The 12,703-nt window shown below is 51.8% G+C and overlaps 1 protein-coding gene and 1 non-coding gene across 2 annotated transcripts in view; one reads left to right on the plus strand and one right to left on the minus strand.

Annotated features, from left to right (window-relative positions):
- The window catches only part of SMIM17 (small integral membrane protein 17), a 36,495-nt gene that overhangs the window by 4,788 nt on the left and 19,004 nt on the right, over positions 1–12,703 (minus strand). Inside the window, exons 3-4 of the mRNA XM_042970703.1 lie at positions 4,915–5,150; positions 3,296–3,372 (exon numbers count right to left, since the gene is read on the minus strand). Of these exons, the coding sequence (XP_042826637.1) occupies positions 3,296–3,372; positions 4,915–5,077 (240 nt within the window). The 5' untranslated portion in view covers positions 5,078–5,150. The remainder of the gene's footprint in view (positions 1–3,295; positions 3,373–4,914; positions 5,151–12,703) is intronic.
- Positions 6,421–6,493, plus strand: TRNAE-CUC. The gene has a single exon. It is a non-coding gene; the product is annotated as a tRNA-Glu (tRNA).

Here is a 12,703-nt window from a genome sequence, read left to right on the forward strand (position 1 = left end):
CCCAGAACAAGAAGCACATCATCCTCTGTGCCCCAAAGTCCTCCCCTCTCATACTCCCTCCCTCCTTCACCTAACCCCTCTCAAAGCTAACACTATTTCGACTTCTGATGGTGCAGACAAGTTCTGTCAGTACAGCAACTTTTACCCACTAGGAGTTATTTCTGGGGTTTGGCATTTCTCCCTTAACCTCACACACTTAGATGAGGTTTGCATTTGTGACAAATGCTTGTGTTTTACAGGACAGAGTGATGGGACCATTTTCTCCTCCCTACTTTCCTGTGGGGCCACAGAGGGGGAACTTCTGCCCTCTTGGAAATGTCAGGAAAGTAACTCTTCTCCTTCCTTCCCCTCCTTCACTCACTCCCCGTATGAGAGGTGGAGTGACATCTGATTCGTGGGATGGACACAGGCCCTTATTCCTTATCCCTAGTCTTCCCTTGGGGGAGGACCAAGTCCCAGACAGGTAGAGTACCTTAAAATGGTCAAGAGACATACTGGATTCAAATCCCAGCCCCATCATTTACAAGCTGGGTGACCTAGGGAAAGTTGCTTAACTTCTCTGTGCCTTAGTTTCCCCATATTTAAAACGGGACCATAATAGATCCTCTCTCAAGGAACTGTTAAAAGGTTATCAAACAAAGGGCACCTGGGTGGCTCAGTCGGTTAAGCATCTGACTTCGGCTCAGGTCATGATCTCATGGTTCATGGGTTCAAGCCCCACATCAGGCTCTGTGCTGACAGCTCTGAGCCTGGAGCATCTTCAGATTCTGTGTCTCCCTTTCTCTCTGCCCCTCCCACACTCAAGCTCTGTCTTGCTTTCTCAAAAATGAATAAACGTTAAAAAATAAAACATTATCAAATAAATTGAGGAAGCTGCATGGGGAGGGCTATGGAGCCTGGCTACTGTTATTATTATTAATGGTCTGTGGTCCCACATGGCCTGATCCTCTTTGTTTTTGGGGGGAGGGGGCCACCCACAGGAGGGAGACGGTGTCCACGCAGGACCCACAGCCTGCCAATGAGAGGTGCCCCCCAGCATAATGCTCCATCAGTGCAGGTAAACGGGTCACGGCTCGGTGAATGAATGAATGAACAAACGAATGAATGTTTATTGCAGAGGCCTCTAGGCACCTCCCCTGCCCTTACAGTGCCCTCTGAGAGTTTCCTTATCTTAAGGGAGAGGAGCCATTCTAACTACCTCACAGGGCTCGTGACTTAATATCGAGAGAGAGTGAAGGTTGGTGAATAAATGAATTAATGAGAAGCACTAAGAATTAGGTCAGGCTCACAACGCAACAAGGTGAATCATTCTCACCCGTTTTGTTTCCTGCCTGGAGGTTCCTGCCTGGCTCCCACACCTATCCCTCCACCTCATCCAACCCCCTTCCTTCCACATGGGCTACCAGCGAGACTTCTGTGTATCTGCAAGTCCCTTGAATGGCTCCCCACTGCCTGTAAGGCTCACCCAACCCCCGCGGCATGGAGCCTGGCAGCAAGAGGGCTCCTGTTAAAACCTAAGCTGGAACAGTTCCCTCCTGTGTCCAGAGCTCTCCTATAGCTCTCGCTGCACTCAGAGTAAAAACCAAATATAATTCTTACCATGGTCGACAGACACTACATCATCCGTCACCTCTAGGGCCTTGTGTCCTCCTACTCTCCCACTCTTCTCCGGCCAACTGACCCCTACTGCTGTTCCGCACACGTGCCAGGCACACTCCTACACCAGGGCCTTTGCACTTGCTGTGCCCCTCGGCCTAGAACCTCTTCCCTGGACACCTGCCAGTCTCACTCTCCCACCTCCTTCGTGCCTTTAGTCCGGTATCTCCCTCTCAGTGGGGACCTCCCTGGACACCTTTCCTAAAATGGCAACTCCTACCCCACTCCATACTCTTGAACCCCCTTCCTGCCTTATTTTTCTTGGTAGCACTTATTACCACCCAGCACGATTTGTAATTTAGCCACTGATTTTGCTTATTGTCTGTCTACCTCAGTGACTGTAAGTCCAATGAAGGGAGGTGCCATTTCTATCCGATCCACTGTTGTGCCTCAGTGTCTTGAACACTGCCTGGCACATAGTGTGTGCTCAATAAACAGTTGTGGAATGAATGATCTCATTCCAGGCAGATTTTCACCCACATCCCCCACTGCTCTCCCCTCAAGTCCAATACCCCCCCCGCCCAATTATGCCACGCTACATCATGCCTCTGTGCCTTTGCAAATGCTGTTCCCTCTGCCTGGTCGGAGGAAAATCTGTTTCCTTCCCTGCTCTATAAATTCTTACCCCTAAAACCCGAGGTCTGTTTCCCTATCTCCAGAATATTCTAGAATAAGCCTCTAGGCCCACATCGTTAACTTCTTCCTTTGAGCCGTTCCACTGTAGCCAGTATTTGTTTCTGCACTTTCATGGTTTCCTCCCTCCCCTCAGTGTGAGTCCGTAAATCGCTTTCCTGGCTTAAACCAATCTCAGTTGGATTTCTGACAGATGATTGGGAGATGGGACCCTCGTGTTGCTGAGAATGGTTATATGATTTTCCTAATGCATAAAATAAATGAATAAATAAAAGAACCACTGTTAATATTTAACATATTGATGTCTTATGTTCCCCAAAGAAAACATTAGGTGTTTCAATGAAGGAATGTGCTTGATAAATCTGCTTGGTTTCACGCATATTATTGGGATTAAAACCCAGGGAGTGGTTAGTGGATGGACGCGTATACGGACGGAGGGATGGCTGAGTGGATCGGTGAGTGGACAAGCGGATGCGCAGAGATGAACAGACGGATGGGTAGGCATGTGGGTGGGTGAACAGGAACCAAATCCTGACCACGGCCAGGGGACGGAAACAGTGGGTCCGTGAATCAATGGATGGGTGGCTGGACAGGTGGGAATGTGAATGGATACGAGGATCAGTGAGTGGATAGAGAAGTGGACAGACAGATGAGGTAGATGAATGGACGGGCGGATGGAGGCATGGGTGGAGCGGGCAGATGTAGGAACGGGCAAATGAAAGGGTGGGTGGGTGAATGAGGGGACGGATGAATGAACGGTTACTTTGGGTTTATGAGTGAAGGTTTTGGGGTGTGTGTGGATGGAGCTACACATCACGTGGAGACCCTCTCTGCCATGTCTGACTACCACAGGGATATGTCCTGTTTCCAGGGGGAGGCTTCTTGGGGGCTCACATTCCCCAAACGGACTTTCGGGAGGCGGGGGAATTCTGAGGCAAGGAACTGATGACCCACTGAGATCTGCAGGGCGGGGGTTTGCGAAGGAGGAAGGAACCGTCCCACATACCTGCGAGTCCTCTGACCCGTCATCTACGTCCGCCGAGGTCCACTCCTGGGCCAGCCCGGTCTCTTGAGAGGACAGACCTGAGGACAGCAGAAAGGAGCCAGGAGTGAGTGACCAGGCTGGCTGGGGTGGGCTCTGTTTGCTCGCCCCACCTGGCGTCCTGTCCCTTTTCTCCTGATTTCCCACGGCACGTGGCGCACGCACACACATTCTGGCCCACGTGGTTCAGGTAGGGCAGAGAGAACAGGAGACCTGAATTCCGGTCCTGTTTCTGTAATTACCTGGAAGATTTCAAGCGGGTCACCTGATGTGATCTGCCACCGGAACCTCTGTTCCTTCACCTGTCAAATGGGTAAAACGGTCCCTTCTCTCCAGGCCTCCCGCAAAACCCAGTGAGGTTTGATCCACGGAATGAAACCAGGATGAAGCAGGCTTCCCCAGCTTCCAGCCCCTGGTGGAGCAAACTCCCCACATGAGGACATCAACGTCCTTCTCACTCCTTAGCTGGTGAGAACTGGGGGTCAGGCCAAAGATCGGCATTTTCCAGTCTTCCTGCCCCCAGGCCCTGCTAGGAGCCCCCAACCCCCTCCCCACTACCAGGACGGACACCCATAGCATCCACGCCTCTGCCCGGCGGCTGTTCCTCCCCTCTGGGAGAAGGGAAGACCCTGCTCCCGTAGAAGGTCCAGTCCCCATTCTGCTGCGGGGCTGCCTTTCGGGGGTCCGTGTGTCAGCAAATGGCACCACCCCTTGTCCACAGTTTGAGCCCAAACCCCAGGCATTATCCTTGGTGTCTCTCTAGTCCACCCCTCCTCACCTCCATCAGCAAGAACTCACGTTCTCCCTGTGGTCACCATAACCTCCTGGAACACAGCAAGCTTGTCGCCACGGAGGGTCACTGCATGTGTGGCCCTGGCTTCTTATTTCAAAACTTGTTCGTTTTCGGTTTCTCCACTAAAATCTGAGCTCTACTGCGGCCATCTTGTTTGCCACTAGATCCTGGCACACAGTGGGCATGCTTGTGGTAGATTTTCGTCCCCAAGGGCCTTCAACTTGTTCATTGATCCCCGCATCCACACCCCTGGGCGGTCCCCTCCCTCAGTGATGCTGAACTTGACCGAGTAGCTTATTTTGAGCAACGGCCCCTAAGCAAGTGGGTTGCCAGCACAGCTTAAAAAACTGCTTGTGAATGGAGGCCCTTCCCTCTCTCGCCCGCAATCAAGAGAAAACTCTCCTGAGACTGACCCTGAGCTGGCCCGGGCGACTCTCATGAGAACCAGCCCGGGCTGGCCTGCGGGAAACAAGCGGCCTAAAGTCAGCACTGTCAAGCCAGCCAGACGCGCGGGGTCGACCAGCTGCCTCGCCAGCTCGCTGTGGCCGCAGGTGCAGATGCAGGCGAGGGAAGCCAGCCAGCGGTCCCCTGAGCCCACATCATCCTGCTGACCCGCAGAAGCGTGAGCGGAGAAATGACTGTTGCCTTAAGCCACTGAGTTTTGGGGCGACTCGCTCCACAGCAAAAGCTGACGGACACAAGGTCCATAAACATTTGTTGAATGAATGTTAACGAATGTTGCGTCTTCCCCACCCCACCCCCAACCTCCCATGGGACCCCCGCCCCTCACCTTTCTCGTCACCGTCACAGCCGGTGGCCCCGACCTCCACAGCCACCCAGTCTTTGGTGGGGGTGGCGCGCTTCTCCCAGGCCCTGCTCTCCCGAGGCAGCAGCGTCTTGGCCCTCTCGGGCTCCAGCAGCCCCCGAATCTGCTCAGGCCTGAGGCTCTGCATCTTCCCGGGAGGCGGGGTGAGTTCGTCTTTCTCCTCCGGTTCCCGTTGGGTTCCCGGGCACGGGACTCAGAACCTGAGGACCGACAAACATTTAGTCATTCAGCAAACACTTACAGTGTCACCTGTGTGCCAGGCACTATTTCTAGGTGCCAGAGACAGTGCAGTGATGGAAGCAAAGCCCACTGCTCTTGTGGGGCTCACATTCCAGCAGGGGTGGGGGTGGGGAGAGCCAGACAGCACACCACACGATGGTACGTGCTCTAGAGACCAATGAAGCAAGAAAGGGAATAGCAGTTTCAAGGTGGGGGGCAGAGTGTGGTGCCTAAGTGGCCCAGGGGGTTAAGCCTCTGACCCTTGATTTCAGCTCAGGTCATGATCTCAAAGTTCCTGAGATCGAGCCCCATGTAGGGCTCTGCGCTGACATCTCGGAGCCAGCTTGGGATTCTCTCTCTCCCTGTCCCTTCCCTGTGCATGTGTGCTCACTCTCTCTCTCAAAATAAATAAACATTTAAAAATAAAATACTCCTTAAGATTCCTATTGTATATACTTTGTCAACCCAAAATTCAGAAGGTTGTTTGCAAGAAGCCGCCTGAACTACGTGGTGTAACCCTTTGAGACTCTAATGCTGGTTTACGTTCTTATTCTAGGAAACTGCATGTGTCATCAACCTTGTGTTATATTAACCTACTGAATGCCCTCGTGAATAGTAATTTTCTTTTTATGTTTTATTTATTTTTGAGACAGAGAGAGAGCACAAGCAGGGGGAGGGGCAGAGAGAGAAGGAGACACAGAATCAGAAGCAGACTCTGGGCTCTGAGCTGTCAGCACAGAGCCCGACGCGGGGCTCAAACCCACAGATCGTGAGATCATGACCTGAGCCGAAGTTGGACGTTCAACCAACTGAGCCACCCAGGCGCTCCGAATAGTAATTAAAAATAAAAAAATAAGTTCTCTTGGTGGGGAGGGAAAAAAAAAAGACTTTCAAAGCATTTTCTTCTTTGATCAGGTTTATACAAATAAAACTTGTTACATCAAATTTTAAAACCACAGGGAATACAGTCTAGATTCAAAGAGATATTAGCATCTCCACAATCAAATGCATATGGGAACCATGTTTGGAGTCAGAATCAAAGACACCTGGTGTGAAAAAAATTTTTTTAACACAAGAAAATGGATTATGGACTGGGAGGTCAAGGCATTCTCATTGCTTCCGTTAGGTGTGGACACGGCCTTACGGACAGTTAAGAAAATGTCCATCTTAATTTTTTAGAGATGTTTTTGTAATATGTAAGAGTAAACTGACGTGATGGCTGAGATTTGCTCTAAAATACTTCTAAGGGGCGCCTGGCTGGCTCAGTGGGTAGAGCATGTGACTCTCAATCTCAGGGTCATGAGTTCAAGCCTCACGATGGGCATTGGGTGTGGAGTCTACTTAAAAGTTGGGATGGGATGGGATGGGATGGGACGGGACGGGACGGGACGGGACGGGACGGGACGGGATGGGATGGGATGGGATGATAAGGTACTTCTGCAGTGAAGTCAAAAGAAGTAGACAACAGGGGGTCAGAACAAACAAATGATGATTTCTCAACCTGGAAAGTGGAAGATGGGGGCTCTCAGACCCATCCTTGTACCCGTGAGTAGATGTGAAATGTTTTCATAACAGAAACTAACATATGCTTGTGGATACGCAGACTATGTCCTTCGCTTCAACGTCACTAATCATCACGTAGGTCTTCCTTACGGACACGGGTGACTCACAGACCCTCGAAACCCAAATTCAAATGCATTTCCCCAGACACCTGTGCCCTCTCTCCCCCACCTCCTGCACATCCTGCCTCCTGGGTCCCCTGCTCTTGACCAGGGCTCCACCATCCATCTTCCCCGCCACTGTCCACTTGCCTCCTCACCCGCACATCCGAAGGACCGCTAAGCCCACCTGCTCTTGTCTTACAGAATGCTACCCCTGCTCTGCTCTAGGCCCGTCCAGTCCACTCCACCAATGACCCCACCAATCCTGTTCCCTAACCCCTCTCCCCAGTCCATCCCACCAGCTGCATGCACCTCAAGATCTCTGGTCACATGGGTGGAGGCAGGTTCCTAACGTGGCCTCAAAGCCTCCACCACCACATTCCCTACACTTTCCCTCCTTCAGGACAGTCCGGGAGGTGGTCTTAGACATACCTGAATAGCACTGAACCCCAAAGAGGCAAGGTTCCCCACCTCTTCAGCACCCTCTTTTATTGCTATTTAAAAATTGAGTTAAAATAGGAGCACCTGGGTGGTTCAGTGGGTTGAGCATCCAATTCTTGATTTTGGCTCAGGTGATGATCTCAAGGTCGTGAGTTCGAGCCCCATGTCAGGCTCTGTGCTGACAGCTCACAGCCTAGAGCCTGCTTCAGATTGTGTGTCTCCCTCTCTGTGCCCCTCCCCTGACCACATTAAAAAGAACTCTTTAGACACCGTGTTAGTTTCTTATGGCTGCTGCAGCAAATTACCACAAATTGGGTGGCTTAAGACAACGCAAATTTATCATCTTACAGTCCTGCAGCTCAGAAGTCTGAAATGGGTCTCAGTGGAATAAAATCAAGGTGTCTCAGGGCCGTGCTCCTTCTGGAGGCTCTGGGGGAGAATCAGTCTCCTTGCCTTCTCAAGTATCTTAGGCCGCCTGCATTGCTTGGCCCCGTGGCCCCTTCCTCCATCTTTAAAGCCAGCATCGGCCATTTGAGCGTTTTCACACTGCGTGTGAGACTCTCCCTCACCTCCCTCTTCCACTTTTAAGGGTCCTTATGATTGCACTACCCCCACACAAATAATCCAGGATCATGCCCCCATCCCAAATCTCAGTTGATTAGCAACCTTAATGTCATCTGCAGCCTTAATCTTCCCTCACCCTGTGACCAACGTATTCACACCATCTGGGGGTGAGGGCGTGGACATCTTTCTGCCCACCACAGGTGTCAAATAAAAATGCTAGGAGGGAAAAAAAAAAGGTGGGGGGGATTTAAAGGATAAAGAGTAGGTGAAAGCTGGGTGAATGCTAGGGTGTTGCTGGAGGAGAGAACAGTCGCAAAGGTAGGAAAAGAATGCATGGCACTAATGAGATAGTCACTGCTGCTAGCAGGGCAAGGCACGGGCGTGACGGCGTGGGGTGAATTTCAGCTCTGCCACACATTAGCGGCGTGACCTTAGGCAGGTCGCTTAAGATTCCCCACATTTTGGGGCGCCTGGGTGACTCAGTCAGTTAAGGGTCCGACTCTTGACTTCGGCTCAGGGCACGATCTCCCAGTTCGTGGGTTCGAACCCCAAGTCGGGCTCTGCACCGACAGTGCAGAGCCTACTTGGGATTCTCTCCCTCCCTCTCCCCCTCCTCTGCACCCCCCCCCCCCAAATAAACAAACTTGAAAAAAATTCTCCCCATCTCAATGTGCTCATCTGTCAAATGGGGGTGTGTATAGTGGCATCAGCTATCTCACAGACTTGTGGTGCGTTTTCTTCTGAAACCGAAGGAGATTAATGCCCAGGAGTGCCTGATGAGTGGGGGAACCAATTGGTTCTCCCTCTGCCTGACTTGTCCTTGCCCTTCTGTGTCGGCTTCTAGAAACTGTGCCCACACCTCAAGGCTGAGCCGAGACATCACTTCCTGTGGGACCCTGTTAACACCTGCCACCCACGAGTGCTGGAATGGAAATGACTTTTTCAAAGCATCTCTCAGCCAGAACTTTGTGCAAGGCCTGTACTGGGCACCTGAGGATGCACCGGACACCTTCAGTAGCTCCCATTCTCCCGCGGGAGAAGGAGAAGTGAGCAGAGAGGAGCAAGGAGAGCAGCAGACCCGGTGTTGCAGCAGAGGGGAACCCCGGGGGTAAGGCTCCACCTCCAGGAGTTTGGCATAAAACACAAATGGGATGGATCCAGAAAGCTAAATAAAGGGTCCCCCCCCACCCACACCTCCCGCTTTTACTTTCATTGTTTTTTTTTTTTTTTTTTTAGTGTTTTTTATTCATTTTTGAGAGGCAGAGACAGAGCACGAGCAGGAGAGGGGCAGAGAGAGAGGGAGACACAGAATCGGAAGCAGCCTCCAGGCTCTGAGCTGTCAGCGCTGAGCCCGACGCAGGGCTCAAACTCACAGACTGTGAGATCATGACCTGAGCTGAAGCCGGACACTTAACCGACTGAGCCACCCAGGCGCCCCTACTTTCACTGTTTGAAAGTGAAAATTAACTATGAGGCTAGAGAAACACTTCTCTGTTGTAAGGGAAACGGGGGCAAATGCCAACACGAGCAGTGCATGATATGGGCAGAGGTGATAGAGAGTAGTGGGGACTGTGGCAAAGGAGACTGTGTCTAGGAAGCAGCCCCATTCCGCCCTACCCATATTTGCAGAGTGAAAATGTGGGCCCAGTGTCTCCTAGCTTCTGATTTCTCAAGAGAACACTGGAAGTCTATAGGTTCAGATGACATCTCCCACATTTTAAAACGCCAATACTTTCAAACGTTTAAAAGGAAGACACCAGGCCAGTGAGCCAAAGAGCACAGGTCGTGGGGCTGTGAGTTTGCAATCAAGGTGTGCGCTGGGGATAGGGAGAGGAGGCCGTGAGCACAAACATTTCCCAAGGGAAAAGAAAATACTGGCCTTCATGGAAAAGTTAGTGAAACAGCACGAGTGGGGGGGTCCCGTTTGGTTCTTCTTTCCTTTTCCTTTCTCTCTCTGTCTACCTTTTTCGTTTTTAATATGAATATATAATCCTGTGTTCAGGCTAATGGGAAGGAAGGCCCAGGAAGAGGGGTGGCCAATGGAGAAGACAGGAGCCCTGGGATCCAGGTCAGAAGAGGCTGGATCTGGTTGGATGGAGACGGGAGGAGGGGAGGGACAGAGCGAAATCTGCGGGGCTGACAAGGGTGTGTGTGTGGAATTCACACCGCACAGCCTCCCTGTCCGAGAAATAGCAAACAGGTCATCCGCGAAGAAGAAACCAGGGGGATGCGGTAACAACAGTAACAGTATCAGCAACACGGGCAGCCACCTTTTCCAGGAGCGCTCCGGTGTGCCAGGCCTGGGGCGCACGCCCCACCCTCTTCCTAACGGATTCCTCTCCATAATTCTCCGCAGCAGATACTGACACGCCCATTTTGCAGACGGAGAAGGCCCTCGATCAAAGCCACACAGCTAATCGGAGCTGGGCGGGGATGCAAACGTGTCCGATTCCCGCGCCTGTGCGCAGCGCCACTGTAGGGCGGTACACGCGCGCCCAGACACACAACGCACACTCGCGCAGTGCACACGCGGGCGGGCACAGGGACACGGCGTGATGCACGCATTGGGGGGGACCGACCGAGATGCCAAGACCCCCGCGAGACCTGGGCGCACGTGCATGCGGCAACCCACGAGGCTGCGCAACGCGGGGTCATTCCCCTCCTCGCACGGGGCGAGGCGCACAGGCTCGGACAAACAGACCCGACCCAGCCCCAGCCCGGTCACTCTTCCAGTAGAGGGGCTTGGAGACCCCCTCCCCGGGCCTGCACCTCTGCTTCCACCCCCAGACACAGACAACTCGCACACATTCACACGCGCGCTCCTGAGGTCGCCGCCCGCGTCCCCCTTCCCTCCCCCGCCCAGCCCAGTTTCCCAGCCCCACCTCCCGCCCGCGGGGGTCCCTCGGAGGACTCACCCTCCCCAACCAGACCCAGTCCCGGCACTGCAGAGCGGGCGCAGCAGCTACCGCGGCTGCGCAGACGTGGAGGCAGCAGGGGAGGGGGGAAGGTGGAAGAGGGGGATGGCCTTCTCGCCTCCTCCCCTCTCCGCTCGGCTCCGGGGAGCAGCGCCTGCAGTAGCGTAGGGAACCGAGCGGAGGGGCCCCAGGTTCCCTACCCAACCGAGTCGGCTGCGATGCGGTTGCGGGGCTTGTGCCGATCGGCCACAGTGGGATGAGCCGCCCATCCTCCGCTGTTGGGAACCGAGGTTCTGTCCTACTTCCCCTGCTGCAGCTGCGTGCCAAGCCCACCAACTTTCTTGGCTCGTGGTGGTTCTCTACTCCACAACCCTGGGTCAGGGTAGGAGGGAGGAGGAAGGACTTGGAGCAGAGGTGTGGCAGCCCCTGGGACCCGGAGGCCAGGCTGCCTAGGGTCAGAGGCTGGCGCTACCATTTGCTCCTAGGGTGTTTTTGGGTGTGTCACTTAGCATGTCTGGGCCTCGGTTTCCCATTCTGTTAAGTGGGAATGATTATGCTTACCACCTCCCAGGTAAAAAAAAAAAAAAAAAAAAAAAAATACATATGGTGCTTGTATGGTGTTTAGAACAGTGCCTAACAGTTGCTACTATTATCACTGTTGTTCAAGTTTTACAATGTAATCGCTACCTGACAAATTGCTCTCGGGGAAGCTACATCAAATTTTTAGATTTTTGATAACGCCATGGGTGGGGGGGAGAAAGTGGTTTTCTTTTTGGTCTTCTTTTCATTTCATTACGTGTTTGTTGATCAGTTATTTTCTGTTTGTGAATTGGTTGTTCATACCTTCCCTGCCTTACTCTGTGTAGCGTTTGCTTCTTGATTTATAGGCATTCTTTATATATTCTGAATACTGATCCTTTGCCTGTTACTTTACCTGTGGCAGATATCTTCTCCTGGCCTGTCACTTGTCTTTTCACTTTGCTTACACAGTACCTCAAATTTGGGGTTTTGATAAAGTAAAAGCTATCTGTTTTTCCTACTTTCATAAACACACTTTCTTCTACAGTCTCATACTTTACAGTCTTGTTTTACGTTTAGTTTGTTGTACTGCTGGAACTTTTTGGAATAGTGTAAAGTAAAAACTTAACTTTATATTCCAAATGGATAGACAGTTGAATAATTCTGGTTTCCCAGAAAAGCAGTCAAAATAACTGTCATTTATCCAACCAATTTGATGAGCAAAGGCATCAAATGTCCATTATTTCATTTCATTCAAAGGCCCCAAGTGGTAGGTATTATTATCCCCATTTAACAGAGAAGGGAACTAAGGCATGAAGGAATTAAAGGATTTGTCCAGAGGACACATGGCAAGAATATGGGAGGATAGAGATTGGTTTCCTTAGGCATTTCCATATTTGCCACATAATTCAGAGGGGAAGCTTTCTTTGTTTAGAAGTTTAGGAAATGATGGGGCACCTGTGTGGCTCAGTCACTTGGGTGTCCAACTTTGGCTCAAATCATGATCTTGCAATTCGTGGGTTTGAGCCCCGCCTTGGGCTCTGTGTTGATAGCTCAGAGCCTAAAGTCTGCTTCAGATTCTGTGTCTCCCTCTCTCTCTGCCACTCCCCAGCTCAGGCTGTCTGTCTGTCTGTCTCTCTCTCTCTTAAAAGTAAACAAACATTTAAAAAATAATTTAAAAAAGAAGTTTAGGAGATGAACTTCCAGCCATTCCCAGCATAGTTCGGTGTGAAGAGGGGATAGGCGGGGGGAGGTGGATTTAGATAAAGGCCCTTCATTCACCCCTTCACCACTTCCTTTGATAGCAAAACGTCCTGTGCAGGACACTAGGGGAGCCGCCCAGCCCATGGAGCCTTTGATGGGCTTGAGAGGTTGGCTTCCAGACCTAGATCCACTGTGCACCAGCTGTGTAACTGTGGGAGGTGAATTAACTGG

This window comes from Panthera tigris, chromosome E2, assembly GCF_018350195.1.
Source record: "Panthera tigris isolate Pti1 chromosome E2, P.tigris_Pti1_mat1.1, whole genome shotgun sequence".
NCBI lineage: Eukaryota > Metazoa > Chordata > Mammalia > Carnivora > Felidae > Panthera > Panthera tigris.